This window comes from Cyphomyrmex costatus, unplaced genomic scaffold (assembly GCF_001594065.2).
Source record: "Cyphomyrmex costatus isolate MS0001 unplaced genomic scaffold, Ccosl1.0 scaffold546, whole genome shotgun sequence".
Lineage (NCBI taxonomy): Eukaryota > Metazoa > Arthropoda > Insecta > Hymenoptera > Formicidae > Cyphomyrmex > Cyphomyrmex costatus.
Window position 1 is genome coordinate 119,432 of NW_017279671.1, and position 18,240 is coordinate 137,671.

Below are 18,240 nucleotides of genomic sequence, written 5' to 3' on the forward strand. Positions count from 1 at the left end.
TTTACGAAAAATGGATCGGAAAGAATTTCGTGAAGTGTGATCGCAAAATGAAATTTGGGGTGTGTTGATCCTTCAAGAGTTGCCGAATATTAAAAATAATCTCGATACGTACTAGTGGTGCTATATTTTAGACTTTGCACTTATCGAACGATCCAAGTACGATTTTTAATACGTAACATTTAACTTGTAATACAATTTGGCGCAGTTTGTAATCATTTCAAAACAAAATCCGAGGAGAGTAATGACGTTTTAATCCGCCATTTCGATCCCGATCGGTTTCGATCAATGATTCCCTAGTCGCTCCCGTTGAATTTCTTCGCCTGCCAGGAAAGATGCTCCCACGAAATGAGGAAGCGCCGAGGCACCACGCGGAGCTTTATTAACTCCCCGTGATTTACAGCTGCCCTTTCGCGGGTGATACGTTTCCCTTCGTTCAAAATGAACGCGCGCGAGTTGCGATTTAATTGCAAAAGAGTATATGAACAGCGGTGGATGATTTACAGCCATTCCCCTTACTGGCGTCGTTTCGATACGGCTCGTTACGAATCCTTCATATTACAATTTATAATGCACCGCTCGGTCATCTCGGCAAGATTATGTGAACGCGATTCTCGATCGGAGATCAAGGTCGGACTCAATCTTTGCGATCCAAATTACTGTTGGCGAACGAGTGACGATTTCGTCCTCGATTTAATCTAATCGACGCGTCTAATATGTGCCACTATAAAGATGTACCTATCCTAACTGGTGGAAAGATTTTATCAATATAGGTATATTGTCGCAAAGCATCAAGTCGTTTCTACACTTGTAGTAATAAAATATCGTAACTGTAACTCCGTCGCAATTCTAATAACTATCGTAACATCAATGTTTATACCGGACGTAGTACTATTGTGAGATAAAAGTCGATTACGGGGTATCATCTGTACATCGCGCAAGTGTTAAGCCCATGTTAAGCCCATGGCACATAGAAAAACGTAAGACCGTAAACGTAATCAGTAAGCGAATTGACCAATCACAGTTGAGAACGTAGCGGCCGCAGCTTATGTTCTCAACTGTGATTGGTCAATTCGCTTACTGATTACGTTTACGTCCTTACGTTTTTCTATGTGCCATGGGCTTTACGCAATGGCGTTGCAGCAGGGATGGCGGAAAAATCTAGTGGATGGAAAAACCGCGGCAAATTCTAAATTTTATCGTCCCGAATTTTGTCCAATGGCATAAACTATAAAAATGACTAATAATAAAATATATTTATATGTATACTGTAGCAAAAATATCTATACAAAGATATTTTTGATTCAATTGACACTAATATGAAAGTTTGGAGAAAAACGAATGGAGCCTACAGTGAGTGTGATAAGATACTTTAGAGTCTTTTTCATTTAAATTAATATATTTTTAAAACAAAAATTTTGAAAATAATATGTTATTAAATTTTATATTAACTTTTAGTTTTATGAAAAAAAAAACATAATAGTAAAAACAGAAAAAATTAAAAAATTTTTATTAATATACACACATCTGATTCAGATTTATCATTGAATATCTTATAACAAAAAACTAATTTATTTGTTACATAGACAATTTATTATAGATTTTATTTTAGATACAGATTAAATTAGAAAACATTCTCAATTAAAAACAAAATAATTAGAAAGGACTACGAACCAAGCAGAATTGTCGTGCTATTACATACAAATAAATTTATAATTACATGTATATTCGTCAAATGATAAAATTACAAACGTTTCGACTCTGAAAATGACTCATATCGAGTCATTTTCAGTGTACAATTATTATATTATTTAGTAGCTGATGTGAACAACACGTGTATCCGTTAAATGGAAATAATGCTCTATTTTCTTCTCAGCATGTATCAAAAGTTTATCGAAATTTATGTCTGTGGAAGAAGCGAGTAACACAGCGCAGTCATTGATAGTCAATCTTACAGCCATGAATTCGAATTCTCAACTGACGTTAAACTGGAATACTGACTTAAAATTACAATAATAGAATTTTCTATTTATATTATTTATGTATTTTGTGAATTAAAAAAAATTAGTTTTTGTCGATTTTTTCCACCGTTTTTATTACTGGTGTGGACTAAAAAATGTGAAAATTTTGTCAATTTTGCGTTGCAGTTATAATATTCTGTTATAAGTGCGCATACGGTTTTACAGATTCATCTCACCTTAGGATTGCATTGTATTATAAAGGGTTAAATCTTACAGAACAAGCATCATCGCACAAATAATAAAGCGTGCGGGTGCGTGTACACACGCATGGCGGTACTGAAGTATTTCAGTGCACATGTTGTAAACTGAACGTTATCTTGAGGAAAGTTCGCGCGATTGCTGATAAAAACTGCGTCATTTAATGCAAAAGCTAATAAAACACCGAGTGTCAAAATACATATTTTTTTAGGAGAATACACATAAATTTTTTCCAGATCTTCCCTTCGTTCGATTTATTACTACGGAACTGCGAGTAATATCGCTTAAGGCATCGTGGATAGTTGAGAAAGAAATACAAAGGTATAGCTGATGACGATACGGTATTATCGATTAAGTATTACGGAAACCGTACTAAGGATATAACTCGACCAGACAGCACTACGTACGTACCCGTAATTATTATTGTCTTACGATGACGCAAACAATCCCCGAGTCGGAAGCTCGATTATTCAATCTGGAATCCTCCTTGCACTAAGCGATACCGGCGATATGCGGTCGCAAAAACGTCCTTCGAGCTTTCCTACTTATAGACTTTTTTATGTAGGTACAATAATCTATCCGGAATACGTATTGCAATAATTTTTTCCAAAATCTGTTTAAGTTATAAAATCACGAACGTAATTGGATGATAATCTTTTAAAGAATCATCAAGTACAAAGGTCTATTGGTGAGAGTCGCGATCGTGTTAACGCGTTTCGAATAATCGCTACATATGCGATGGTTTGAAAGAAGGGCCAATAGAGCCGCGAAATGAACTCGACATAGTCGTGGTCTTTCCCTGCTAGTTGTGTCAAGTGGATTTCGCCACGCGAAAAGTACAAAAGGACGTGCCCCACGCGTTACGATACGCGGATGCGGATTCGGTGGGCTCGATATACGTATAGCCGAGCGCGCGCGAGCGAGTTCAGGCCAAAGTCTAACAGACACGACACACCTCCGACCTTCCTATCGATCTGCGGCCGGAGGTTTTACGCGTCCTCCACCCTCCGTAAGCTCGACGACCCTCTCTTCCCGCCCTCTCTCTTTCTCTTTCTCTACCCCTTGCTCTCAGCCGTGTAACCCTCTTTCTCCTTCTCTCGGTGCCCAAGTCCTAGCGAGAAGGAAAAGCGAACCGCCTGCCTGCCTGCCGAGACCCTCACCATGAGAACGAGTTTCTCGTCCACCTCCTCCTCCTCCTCTTCTTCCTCTACCAGCAGCTCCTCCACCTCCTCTCCTCTTTCACCTCGTTCTCGGCACTCACAAGCCCGCACCCTCGCAACCCGTTTCTATCGCACCCCTCGTCACCTACGGGCTCGCGACGAGGAGAGAAGAAGGAGACGAAGTGGCGCGGAGAGAAAGAGAGCCAATAATGCGTCTTTACGACTCCGCGCTTTCGCAACACAGCTACGCCAGCTATGCGCGCCACACTCGCGCGATCGTTCTCGATTTGATTTAAAGACGAGCTGCAGCTTTTTAGCGCCCTATGCACGAGAACCGAAATATCGTCCGTTAGCGGCACGTGAGATCGACCCATCGCGCGAAAATATCGTTTCGATTTCTGTCCGCGAGAATTCCGGCAGCAGTATATGTGAAGGGATAGTGCCGCAATTTTAATAAATTAAAATATTTTCAAACATCAAAGAGGTAAGTCGTCTTTTGCGAAAACACGTTCCAACTTTACGAAGTAGTACCTACAAATTTTTAAGTCACAGTACATTACAGAAAATTTATATATTATTATTTCGAGAAAGTTATTGTGAAGGTGTTACATGTGTATATAAACTTCGTACTTACAATTAGGATGTGTCTAAAGCCGTAATCACCCTAGCGATTGCGCGATTGTGATTGACGACTGTTTTTCAATCAATCGGAACAAAGCAATCGGTGACTGCTTTGCTCTGATTGGTTGAGAAATAATCCTCAATCGTCAATCACAATCGCGCAATTGCTAGGGTGATTACGGCTTAAGAATGGACATCAATGCATAAAGTTTATTATTCGCGACGTAAAGCTAAGAACATATTTTTGTCTTGTAGCTCCTAATACTTAAAAATTTTCTACAAAACTGATCGAAATAAGATCACGAATCCTTTATTAATTCAGTTCGTTTCGTGAAAATTTAATACTCGATATCCTACGATGAAACTTTCGTTAAATAACAATCGTCGCCAAATAATCTGTCGAAGAGTCCAAGATTCGAAGCCAGAGAAGCGATAATTCCGAGGCGCTCTGTATAAATAAGCATGTGGCGATGATGTATGGACGAGATGCGCGGGAGACGGTGCGCGAATAATGAATTCGGTCGATCTTCGTGAAAGTGGGAGCTATCGCGATACCCGTCAAGGAGGCGTGCGATCGTCTCCTCCTCCTCACTCGCTCGCTTCTTTTCTCGAAATATCTCCGTTACCGGACGCGAGAGCGAGAGCGAACGACGTGGCTAAAGTCCAGAAAACTGAAACCAGAAATTCTCGCACACGCGCGATATTTCTGGATATGGGCGCGTGAGAATTCATGGCCGGAACGACTTTTCGTCACGCTGGAAATTAGTTGAGAAACGCGGAGGTTTATCGCGTCGTAAACCACGCGCGAGCGCTTCGCGTAAAGAATTGCGCGCAGCGGTTCCTCTCCTGTCGTTTCCCCGTCCGGGACGAGGAAACGAGAGAAATGAGAGAGAGCTATGCTCCCCCGTTCTATCGCAATCCAAACGGATAAATAGTTCCTAGCTGTAAAAGTTTACGCATTCTGTAACTCCACTAAACGTGAGTACCGGCGTTTACAGAGAAGAAAAGGTTAACACAAGGATAGAACCACATGTATACTCTGCGCACAATATTCTCAACTAATACAATAGAATGAACTCCGTAAAATGAACAATGCGATAATTATAGAAAAAGGTTAGGGATGTATAAAAAAAATTCAAGCTTTACAAGACGAGAAAAAATCAAACATAAGCTATCTCGCGGCTGTACGAGAAACAGCTGCAGATTCACACAGAAAGGAAAAAGCTGTGAATGACGCAGACGTGAACGCGTATCGCTGCGTAGCGATGCGTCGCGCGCGAGTCGTTGCGCATCCATACGAGACAAGCGTTGATGCGCGCGAATCACGAATCACGATTATTTCGGACGACTCTGTCTGCCTCCGTTCCCTGTTGCCTCCTCTGTTATCCCCACTTCTGTCCCTCTCTCTCTCTCTCTCTCTCTCTTTCACTGATTGCATCTTCGTTTTCACGATGCGCCGGCTAAATATATCTTTTACGGATACACAGGAGACTATCGACAGAACCGCAGAGAGCGAGACGTAGGATTCCCGTTTAAAGTGTACCCTAATAACCCGCCCAAGGTCGGGTGAATACTCATATTTTTGTTGTCTAAAATCTCGAAGCGTCCGTTTTTTTTTTTTTTTTTTTTTTTTTTTTTCCGAAACGAACACACGCGATCGCATCGCGTGACAAATCGTGATGACTGCAGACGTAAATCGGCAAGATCGTGAACCGAAATTGAATGGCGAAAGAGTGATTGAATGTTATAATCAGGAGCGAGGAAAAATGACCGGCAAAAACGTACGATTTCCCTTGATGATGCGATCTAATTTTCTGTGATTCCGTACGAGCTATAGATGTAATAATGTCGATAGCGCAGCAATTTATCTCGACGTGGTCTCAACGAGCGCCCACTCGTCTGCGAAGTAAATTTATCGTGGTGGACCGGTGAATCCGTTGCTTGTAACGTGCTCTATTTTCGCTGTAAGGTAACGATCGCATTCTCTTTTGATCCAAAATATTATTATCGTGACTAGTGGTGTAATAATAAGTGTATTAAGTACTGAAATTTAACTAAATCATAAACAATACCGAGATATTCAATGTTTTAAAATTTTAAATAGTGCAAAAAATAATAACCTATCAGATTTCGACACATCGGTAAATAAAAACTGCACACACACAAATACAAATCAGTTTCATCAATCCACACGATATGTACGCCTTTGCGCCCATGTCATGGATTGAGTTTTCGGTGATATTAAAAGAAGACGCTCAAGGACGCTTCGAATTCCGTGTCGAATAATACACGACCACGTATAAAGAAGAAAGATAGAGAGAGAGAGAGAGAGAGAGAGAGAGAGAGAGAGAGAGAGAGAGAGAGAGAGAGAATATTTATTAGGCGCTTTAAAAACGGTGTCTCCTAAAACACACATCAATATAGTAGCTAAACAGCGTACGTAAAAAAAAATAATTGAATATAAAGAGGAAAGGAAAAAAATTATATAAAAATATTAGGTGTACAAATTAGTTCGGTCCGTTTTTCGTGTTCAAAAATGCATTTATTTCAAAACAAAATGAATGAACAGATTAATTAAAGTATTGTCCATCGCTGGCTACTACTTTTTCCTATCTCTCAGGCAATTTTCGAATCCCATATCGAAAAAATGACTCGTCTTTGGAGGCGATCATCTTTTGGAAAACGGACCGAACTAATTTGTACCTCTATAAAAAAAAGTAATTACACAGATATAGCGTGTTTTGTGTGTGTGCGCGCCGATTTCAAATTTAAATTAGAAAGGGAAGCAGATAATTGAATGTGCATTTAGAATGACAACATTACATGTAATGCTATCTAAAAGAATCATTCTACATTCTTACTATGGTACATCATGAACAGACCGTTCAAAACCGTCCATTCAACATAATGATATTCAAAGCGTCGATACCGCCTATCTTATATCACGTGAGATGGTATCGTGTCTAAACACAAAACTCCACAGCAAACCGGGACCATTAAAAAAAAAACGCACAATAGAAAACTTTAAATATTCCATGAAAAGGATATATCTTTATGATAAAATCAATGAAATCTAACAAAATAGAAAAAGGTGGGTTCATCCCATTTAACATTAAAGATAAACACAAGCATTCAAAGTCTTTTGTAAATGCTTGAATTGATTGAGAGAGCTGAGTAAACTCTTAAGATTGTTTCCTTATTCTGCTTTTCCTATAATAACGTCTTAAATATAGTGATTCAAGTATACAACAGAATTACTATATTATATCCGCGTGTCATATATGAGAATAGATCCTTAAAATGTATGCTGTTTATGTATCTAAAAGAGACCAGGATCATTGACTTCTTAGGGTTTAGCTTCAGGCAACTGATAGTTATCCAACTTTCGGTGTCGCCCATATTGCTTACCGATATTGCTTATTGCCTCCAGCAGATATATCGGTTTAACGTGCATATAAATTAAGAAGTCATGCGCGTAGAAATTATGTTTGCAAAATTTTGATGCTCCATCAAAATCATTCAGATAGAGAAGAAACAGAAGAGGTCCCAGCACAGACCTCTGAGAAACATCCGCCGAAGTAATCCTCTTACTCGATAACTCCCGTAATCGGACCACACATATAACGTATAATTTTTACACAAAGCATGCACAAATCCTGAAATGTAAATCAGAAGATATAGGCCCATGTAATTAAATATCGCAATAAATAAGTGATCATAGAGAGAAGAAAAGTTTCTTCCGTTAGAAATGTTGTGATTTACTTGATTAGTGTCTAAGATGTCTGAGCAACTTCAGTATGAACTTTGAAACTCATGTAAAACTTTAAGATAAATTATTTGGTAACACGCACAAATTCTATGTACTTGATTCCTCTATATTTTGTAGTGATTAGAGTTCAAATCAGATCGTTTTTTCTTCTCATCCTTCTAGTCATATCACGTTCCCTCATCATAGTTCTGATGATATCCTGAGTGAGCCAAAGGCGTTAACGAAGCATAAGTCGCGATATAGAACATGCTTGTAGCGTTCACTTAAGTGTTTATAGAGCATTGACCTTGAAATTGATATCTTCCGCATAATAAAGAGCGTTCCAATACAATTTTCAAGATCATCAAAGAAATTATTGAGATTAGAAGAGAAATGGAAAACTCTAATTTGATTGGGAAAACACAATTTTTTTTTATCCTATACTATGTATTAGATTAGCCGAAAGGAAACATACGTTGTGTTGTTCAAAAAAGACGAATGTCTCAGCATCATCCGAGATGCGTAGATTCAGGAAAGTCGAGAGATTCTTGTGATGTGTCGTCGATGCAATAAGGTACAGATTCGAAGATTCCATAAACAAATCTGATCAGAGGTATATGAGTGTATATTAAGGTCAGCACTGCAGTCATAGATGACTGAATAATTATACAAAACAGAAATATCTTGAAATATTTTCAGGAAATCAGAGAGGTGACAAGGTGTGAAAATCTATAAACACAGAAAGGAGCACAGTTTAGAACTTTAGCGTGTAAAAAGTTTTATATTATCACCGATCATGCCAATTCTATCATTTGAGCAACTGACAATTTTGTTGAAGAGACACAAGCTCGTCTGAGACAAAATTTGAGCCAAGTTTGCAAAATACAATTGAAATTTATCAAGATAAGCTAGTAATGACTGATAATGAGACAGACACGAAGATGCTCTGAGTTGTTGCGGCTTTATCCATAATTGATGCTTTTTATTCTGTCCAAAATTTTCATTAGCAGAAACGAACAACTCTCACAATCCAATGCCAAACGGAGTTGAATCTCGTACGATGTTCCCGCATTTGCAGTTACACACAGGTTCTTCGTTTTATAACTCCCTGCACAATGATTGCAACGGAAATTTACAATATTTCGCAAAGTGACCGAAAGCGAGGCACTCAAATGATTCTTATATAATCAGTTACTTTGCATACCGAATAATCGATAAAAATCGATAAAAGAGAGAGAGAGAGAGAGAGAGAGAGAGAGAGAGAGAGAGAGAGAGAGAGAGGTAGATAAATAGATAGAGATACGCGTCGACTTTCCTCAATGTCACTCCACGTCGGAATTGTCGTCGTCCTCGTTATCGCGACTCCTGACGTCGCCGATAACGACCGACCGAGCGTATATACGTACATATGCCGGCGATTGCAGCGTCGGCATCGATCATCAATAGAGCGAGATCCACGCGCGCGGAGACGATGAACGGTAGAGGAAGAAGGCTTCTCTGCGTCGTCGTGAGCTAGCTCGCTCTCGCACGCTCTCGTCCGCTTCGTTTCATCACCACCAAGTCGTTCGTTTCCGTTGGTCGCTTCGGCGCGGTTCGACGCGGCGCGACGCAGTGCGACGCGTAATCAAGTGGTATAAATAATTCCGACGCGCAGCCATGAGCCGGCCGTCCTTCCGTCCATCCGTTCGCCCGCCCGTGCGAGGCTTAATCCCCTGTTATGACACGCCAGAAATCGGGATGCCACGTCACGCGTCACCGCATCACTAAACTGGAAACTCGCGCTCGCCCACAATTCGAATCCTCGCCCCTGACGCGTATGGACTGCTCAGGATGCAATTCTGATTGGAAGCCCGAAGATTATACAATAACAAATTTTTCGAATCGAAACCAATTTCTCTCTCTCTCTCTCTCTCTCCCTCTCCCTCTCCCTCTCTCTCTAATATTTATGAGTCTGAGACATTTTTAGAGTAACGTTAATTTAGTCGCCTAAGTGACATAAATAGGTGCGATGTTATTGCGCCAGAAATTAACGCGCTGACTTGACGCGCGCGCGCACGAGTTTAATTCAGCTAAATTGCGAACGGTATTTAAAGGAATGGTACGTCGGAGTTCTCTTGACGAGCACCGTAGTATAGATTGGCTACTAAGAGAGCTAGCTTTATACAGATAATAGCTATGAACTAGAACCCAGCAAGCCACGCTGAAAGCACAGTTACGTTAATATCGCTAGACTAATTTTGACTCGTCGGTGAAACGCGGAAGATAACGGAATGCGCAGGAGATTTTTACGTTGCGTTTTTGCGCTCATGTCAGAGTACACTCGTATCGAATTGACTAGCAAAATAATAATAATAATAATAGTAACGATATATACATTATCTAATGTATGCATATTATCCATTTTAAACAAATGTATTTAAAAGATTTTCATTTATGTACACTGATTAGTTTTGATCATTGCAATTTATGAAATATTGGACGAAATTTACAGGTCAATTTTAAATCGATGCCGAGACATCACAATCGACAATATAATCGTCAAGGCGAATCATCGAGGGGGAGCGAAGATGGTTTCGCGGTCGTAGACTTATCGTAGACAACTTAACAGCTAGACTAGAATACCGGAGGATGTTGGAACCGTATGGCACGCCGTTGCCACTGCCGTGTATGACTGGCCGATTCCGTCGACTAACGCCCCGGATCGCGAACCGGTCATTAGTGCAACGGAACCGGTGCATCAGGGACAGGGAGAGCGCAGCGGAATGTCCGCGAGTCGGCGCGGAGTGCGATGGACGCCCCTATTATCGGTCGCTCGACCGCCAGAATGCCGTTAGACGCGCACCGACGCTACGACACGGTCAATCCATTGTCCTATACGTGTGCGCATGCAGTTCCGCAGCAAGCGATGCGAATGAGGTGGCGAGTGCGCGAGGGCTTAACCAGGCGACAGAATTAGCCCGCGTCGCGCGCGCGTTAGGCCGGAATCAGACTACGCATTGAAGATTGAGATTGAAGATTGAAAGATATTGAATTTTGGCTAATCAAAATAATAGGAGTTTAAATTTCTTTATCCTCATTGGTCAAACGATCTCAATTTTCAATGCATAGTCTGATTCCGGCCTTACGAAGAAAAATTCAAGCTTGTGCCGATACGCAATTTGTTCATTTCAGTCTCTCGGTATTATCGTATTTATTGCGCAGTGTCGCGTATTCAAACGTCCGATCGATTGGTTTCGATTCAGATCGTGACCGCTGATTTTGAGCGACGTTTCGATTTTCAATGCCACGAGGATGGTCGAGTCATATTAAGTTGTATCTTTCTCTAATCCTTTATAATAATGATTCCTTTTATCTCCTTATGAGGAGCATAGGACGTCTATAGGCCTCTTCCTCTTTTGTCCGAGGCCTATATTCGTTTCTCGAATCAGATTGTTTTTCGGATTTATGAGTGATATTGATCCACAGAATCCTACCTCAGTCAGATATTAGAGACAAATATCTACTGATATGCTAATCCTTTATCCCGTATAAAAAATTGCAAGTAAGACGCAACGATTTATGCGTGATAAAAAGAATAAAGAAATGACTGATTAAATTCAGTTGACGTATTCGTGACGAAAGAATTCCGATTGTCGTTGAAGAAAGGAAGACACCGAGAAACATTCGTTTGCGCTTCCCCCCCCACAATCCCTCTAAGCGCAGAGCGACAGAAATAAAGCCTGCGTTTATAGTAACCGCGGGTGAATGGAATTGAAAGGGTGAATCACTTCCGTTCGTTTCAACCTACTCCGCCAACTCTCGATCGGGAGATCTCGAGCGGTTGCGATCTTACGCTTAACTGTCGCGCTTTCTCTGACTCGGTGAATTTTCTAATTTAATCCAATTCGCTCGCCGATGTCGCGCGTCCGGTATTATAAATCAATTTCGAAGGTGAGACAATAAGGCGATCGAGCGCAACGACGCGTAAACAAAACACGACGCCGTCGCGCCGGATCGAAAGTCTTCACGGCGCGAAATTTAAAGCTTATCGCTGCGCTCAGTACGAGGGAGCTCAGAACGCACGGTGCTGCAATGCAAACAATGTAGTACATACACTTAAGCCGTAATCACACTAGCGATTGCGCGATTGTGATTGACGATTGAGGATTATTTCTCAACCAATCGGAACAAAGCAATCGGTGACACTGCTTTGCTCTGATTGGTTGAGAAATAATCCTCAATCGTCAATCAGAATCGTGCAATCGCTAGTGTGATTACGGCTTTAGGCTAATTTTACAATGTGCTTTCTGTTTCCTATTTCTTGCTGTTTGTCTCTGTTTGTCTCTTGGCTTTTTGATCAAGAAGGCGAGATCGGGTGCACCTGTGTGTTATGCTCCGAGACACATGAGGCGCGATTTCAATACAAGCAACAAGGGCCTGCACACGGTGCGTAATACAGTTACGACGGTCAGCAGTTTCCGGTTTCTTTATACCTTCCGAGAGGAAGATGAGACGAGAAACCTCCGCTGTGAGCGTGAAACATTTGAGATCTCCGAAGGTCCCATTCTCTTGTCGCGAGTTTATCGTTAAATGCAAATCGTTCATTTGATTCTCAAGGCGAAACGTCTGACGTTCGACTTTCACGTCGAAATAATATTGATGCTGAAATAAAACGATTGAAATCTCGCAACGAAGAGGCTTTTGCCTCTCTATACATTGTATGTGAAATTACAGTTTACTTTTTATCATTGTAAATAAAATTAATTATTGTAAAAAAAGTGGTGAACGTACCATCATTCCAGGTAATCTAATGTCGCGGGAACGACGTGGTGATAGAGGGAAGATTTCTTTTCACAGAGAGGCCACCCGGGCCTGGCAGAGGGGGGCCCACCATGCCCCTCCAGTTCCTTCGCGTTCTTTTGTGTCGTTATATCGAAGCAGCGGGTTTTGCCCTCAACACGATACACTTTTTCGTCACGATTGTAAATATCAACGAAACTTGAATGTCATCTTTTCTTCGCTCGTTCAGCGATACGCTGTCCCTTCTACGGTTTCTCGTTAATTTTCAGTAGCACTCGATTTGTTTGTACTCGCAAATGATATTAAACTCAACGTCTCGTCTGATTATTCGCGGGTTAAGACGTACGTCCATACGAACGCTCGATACACTTGTTCGATTGCACCGTTATCCCGACGGAATTGAATTACGACTAAACGCCACTCGCGACTGCGAAAAAAAGCGCGACAAGGATGGGGCGGGGGCGAGGGGGGATGAATGTGGCACTCAACCCTTTCGTTCACGCTGCCGGGACAGCGTGCGCAGCGTCGATTTCCTTCTATCGATCGTTCGTAAAATGTAATGCCCATAATAATTTGACTAGCTATCATCGTCGACGCACCAACACGGACATGTCGACGTCGTCTTTATATGCGCGCGCGTCACAGATTCTCGAGAAATCTTGTTCGTTTCTTGTCTTATCGCTTCCTCACTCGAGTTACCGATCCTCTTTCACAGAGAAAGAACGTGACACTTCTTTTCGACGTGGCCTCGCACGCGGCGTCGTATCGCCCGCTAGCTTATTCCCTGACCTCTGACCTCGCCGAGTTCTCTCACAGCCGGCGACCAACCGACACACCGACGAGATGCGTATCGGCGATAACCGAATTCGACCGTGAAAAATAATCGAGACGGCGCAATTGTTTATGCGATGTGTCGTCGGTGACGCACAGTCTCGACGTTTCTATAATTTTTCGAAAACGCTCTCACCACTAGCGATCTTTCGCCGCTAATCCTCTCCGTAAGAAAGAAAAAGAAACAATAGTCGCGGGAAGCATGTTTTGTACAAATAGTTCCTCTTCACAAGAAGTGTTTTCACAGTTTTCGTACTTTTTCGTTTTCTTCAAGCAGCTTAAAAACGTTGCTTAGGTCCGAGCACGCTGTCGTTGTTGGCTCGCGTTATCGCACGACGCGGTGGTTTCGATCCAGAGCTCCAGGATGATGATGATCTCTCTCGATTCACAGCGTGGAAATGAACACGGGCGTGCGAAGAAAATCGCGGAGGTGGCTTTTCGTTGACGGACGCGCGCTTCGATTTTCCCTCGTAAATCGTCAACAGGTGGTTTTCCGAACGGAGACGCACGAAACGCACGCGACGCGGATTCTCAGGATCCAACGGGACGCGCTCGGTTCCCTCGCGCCGGTTGATCGTCTTCGACAAGACGCGACTCGCGGCGCTTCGGCGAACAGCTGATCGCGCTCGTCCTGACTCTTCTCGGCGGAGCGGAAGGAGAGGTAGGAAACTAAAGCAGCGCGATACCGCACGATCGTGTAGTCGATTGATCGCGCGCTACGCCTCTGGAGTCTTCTCTCTCTCGTCTCTCGCTTGGTTTCCCCTGACTGACGGACCGAGCGGAATTCGCTGTGATTCCAGCAGGGTCACCGCGCGAAACGCCGACTGTTATATACCAAGCCAGACTCTTCTTGCACGCCCTCCCTTCCTGCGCCGTCGGTGGGTGTTTTGTTCGGTCGTCGGTGTTGAAGATAAATGTTGGCGTGCGCCCGTCTAACTCTCGCGAAACTATTTTCGTTCCCACGACAGCAGAAACGACGCGCGTTTTAAGCACGCGTCGTTTCCCACTCTATAGCTCCTTTCCGTTTGTTCTCTCTCTCAGCCGTGTCTTCTCACACGTGTCTTCTGTTCTCGCCTCTTGTTCTCCGACACCGTTCGCCCCGCTCGTGCTCTTCTCGTGGCCGTCGTCGCACGCCCCGATTGTACGGCGTGGTGATGGTCCACGTCGTCGTCGTCGTCTTCGTCGTCGTCGTCGTCGTCGTCGTCCTCGTCCTCCTCCTCCCCGTTGCCCCGTTGCTCGCTAGGTTTACAATACAGGGATCGCGCGCGCCTCCCCCCACGCAGTGGACGCACAGCAGAAGGAGGATGAGACGAAGGAGGGTGACCGGATTCTTTCATACGCAAACATCGGCTGACGACTCTCGTCGTGCGGCGTCTCCGGCCCTTCTGACGCCAACGAGCGAGCAGGTAGTCGAGCGTGCCCCTTTAAACGTAACGAACGGAATGGCGACCGCTATGATCAGCCGGTTTATTTGCTGAGGAAGGCACTCACGCACTCGTCCACTCGCGGTTCATGATGCGAAAGATGCTGACGCGAGGGACCGAAATAACGTGGTCGTTATTACGATTATACCTCTCTCCTCTTTTCCTGAGACTCTCTTGACTCTCAGTCAGCTCTCCGGCGATGCACGTGCAAGGCACCGCAACGAAGAGAAGCTCGCACGGAAGAGGAGTGGAAAAATGTCTCTTCGTCGACATACGTACAGTTCGACGAGCCGTGAGGGAGAAACTTTTCGGCGAATATTCGAAAAATTAAGCACGCTGAAGAAGAGGAAAAAGAAGAGGAAAAGAGTGTAAGAACGTCGGTTGTACGTTCTGTCGAAGACCGCGAGCGATTGACTCCCGCGCGTCCCGGTCTCTTCGTAGCACGCGTGAAAGAGGAACACGGGAGGGGATTCCCGTGGGAGAGGGGGGAGGGGAGGAGAAGCGGCGACGGCTGCCGCGGTAGGGCCACAGGAGGGCACGCGAGAAAGGGGGGGGGAGAGGGAGAGGGAGAGAGAGAGAGAGAGAGAGGAAGATAGGATGGAATTGGGTGGACGAGGAAAGACAGACAGAGGGGGAGGGGTGCAGGGGTAATGTGAGTGACGACGAGGGTGGCAGGGGAAGGAGGCGGTGGATATGGCGCGTGCCACTACACGCTAGCAGGTGGAGTGCGCGTGCCCAGAAATCTCTATTTCTCCCCCTTCGCGTTTCCGTTACTCTTTTCACGATTCGCCGCCGAACTCTTTCTTCCTGTGTCTCTCTACCTTTCGTTTTTTTTTTTTCGTCGTTCTATGTCTTCGTTTAGCTGCTCGTTCGTTGTACGTTTTGCAGTTTTTCCGTGTTTCAGGTAGTGTCCTTTTCACTGCTGGGTGCTGTTTTTTTGTCTTCCCCCCCCCTCCCACGTTTTCAAGAATACAACTGACGATCGACGTATCTGCGTCACATTCTCGTTCTCAAAATTTTACTTTTGTTCCTTGGGCTCTTAAGCGGTGGTTTTGTGACGTTTTACGCAGAGATCGTTTCGGAGTTTCCCGCGCGTGTCGCTCAAACGCGTCACGCGATTACAACGCGTCGCTTCAACCACGACGTGCCGGCATGATAATACGAAATCGATTCGGCTGATTGAGAGAGATTCCTGCATTCATAATGTTTACGCTGCACGGTCAGGTTATTCTCGTAATCCGATAAGAATTGCTAACGAAAATCTCGATAAGCGTGTTAGCCGACACGTTATTGAGACAAGTTTACAGTAACGTCACAGACACATCCACGAGTCCTATCACGAGTCAAAAATGCTCACTTTCATTCAGAGTTCGTTGAAGATAAAAAAAAAATGACACTGCGAAATTTCTTAATAATTATATGTCCCATGTGCTTTAAGTTTCGAATACTGTCAGATCTTATGGAGGGTGCATTCCGCGCGATATCTACAACCTCGAAGGATCTCTAGTTCAGTTACAATCTGTTGTAGCGATTCATTCATCATTAGATCACTGAATTGATACGATGTCTCGACGTGCCGTACCATCCACCCATGCACCAGGGATAGCCACTGCAAAATCGAATGCACTGCCGCGGCGAGCTTTCATAAATTTTGCTAGTGTTTCTCTTCTACGTGTGTAACGTATCTCGCAAAAGTGAACGATACACGGAGGACCAGTTAGTCGATGAGGTATGCCAAGTCACATCTCGCGACGCGTCTCTTAGCTCGCGAGCCCGAGGATGCTCCTCGTGTCGCGTTACGTCGCGCAGTGCGAGCTGTCACCGCTGCGCACGTGGCTCGCTAGGAGACGCGGTGCGACGGCACGTCCCCCCCTTCGGATACGGAGAACCTGACGCTCCGAGAAGTCGTCAGCCACTGACTACGTGCATCGCGATCGCTCTGGGCGGCCTGGCTCCTCACTCACACAGGAAGGCACGCGCGGCGACAGCGGAGTCGGCTACGTTCGGTCGAACTCGACACTAGTCGTTCTATCGGACCGACTCGAGGCACTTGGCCGGCGCAACCGCGACTCCGTTGCCGCGCCTGACTCGATGCGATCTGCACCCGAGGCCGCTCCGCTCCGCGCCGCGCCTCGCCTCGCCTCACCTCGCCTCGCCTCGCCTCGCCTTGCCTCGCAATGCCACGCCATGCCGCGCCACGCCGCACCACGCTACGCTGCGCCGCCGGTCGTCTGCCCGATGCCGCCCGACTCTGCGACTTCTAGAACGAACCTTAGCTCCGTCTCTCCACCCCGGGACCCACCTTCCCGCTCCAACCACCGTGGGTGTACCGTAACTGCGTACGACCGTATATATCGCACTGATAGTACACGTTGCGAAACAGGAACGCTATTTTAATCGCTTAAATTATCGTTATGTATGTTTCTAACATTCCTTAAGCATGTTTCTAATTATGACAATATTTTTGCGATGCCAGAGAGCGATTTTGATAGTTGACAGGACGAATTCAATGACGTCAGTATTCAAATTTCCGGAGTAATCTTTTTCATTCATTTTATTATGGCTTTTTTCTATTGTTGTATTGTTTACAAAAGAAACGATAGTTGATTCTAATATTAGAACCGCAAAGTCATAATGCACAATCATTTACGAAAGAAAACAAAGTTGTATGTACTTGATTGGCGTTAACGTAACGTCATCTTTAAGAAGTCTTTAAACCACATTGGTAAGCTAAAAAAAAAAAGAAAGAAAAAGGAAAAGTATAACGACGCGCGGGAAGCGACGTAGTCGCAAGAGCGACTTAAAGGCGGCCTCCCATGCAGCTGGCCGTGCCGAAGTCTTTACACAAGCGCATTCGCGCGACACGTCGCGTCGCGTCGTCCGTACACATTCAACCTCCTCCACTTCGGTCGTTGCGTCATCACGACTTCGCGGTGCGCGTCGGGATTCAACAACGCGGGGGGATTGCGCGGAAGCGGGTGGCGCGAGCGCGCGCGCGCGCGCCCGAGTGTGCGGCGACGCGGCGACGGACGCATCTGTACCGCTCTGCTTACACTTACTACAAATCCGTCCCAGTGGCGCTCATCCGATCGCTCCGCTCGCGTCATTGTCGCATGGCCGCGGCCGGTACGATGCGATCGAGCGGCAACGCGACGCAACGTGACGCGACGCAAGTGCAACGCGTCGGCGTGTGCACGACGCATCGTCGCGCTAGCTCGCGGTGAATTAGCCAGTGGCTCTCGCACCGGAAAACACATCGTGGTTATACGTGTTCGAGATAAGAATGTAATCTAAAAAATTTTAAAAGTTTACAGGCGGGGTTACGCACACAGAAGTCGCCGATAAGAATTCTGGAGCCTCGACCACTGTGTGTCTCTGACACAAGCGTGCAATATAGAGACAAAAAGACGTTTTACTGAAAATATAAGGAGATACGTAAGGAGGAAGAGTAGAGCTGTACT

At 44.5% G+C, this 18,240-nt stretch overlaps 1 protein-coding gene across 1 annotated transcript in view; it reads right to left on the bottom strand.

Moving 5' to 3' along the window:
* Nucleotides 1-12,934, bottom strand: part of mam (neurogenic protein mastermind) — a 97,195-nt gene extending 84,261 nt beyond the window's left edge. Inside the window, exon 1 of the mRNA XM_018546340.1 lies at nt 12,516-12,934. Within this exon, the coding sequence (XP_018401842.1) occupies nt 12,516-12,521 (6 nt within the window). The 5' untranslated portion in view covers nt 12,522-12,934. The remainder of the gene's footprint in view (nt 1-12,515) is intronic.
* Nucleotides 12,935-18,240: the final 5,306 nt, after the last annotated feature.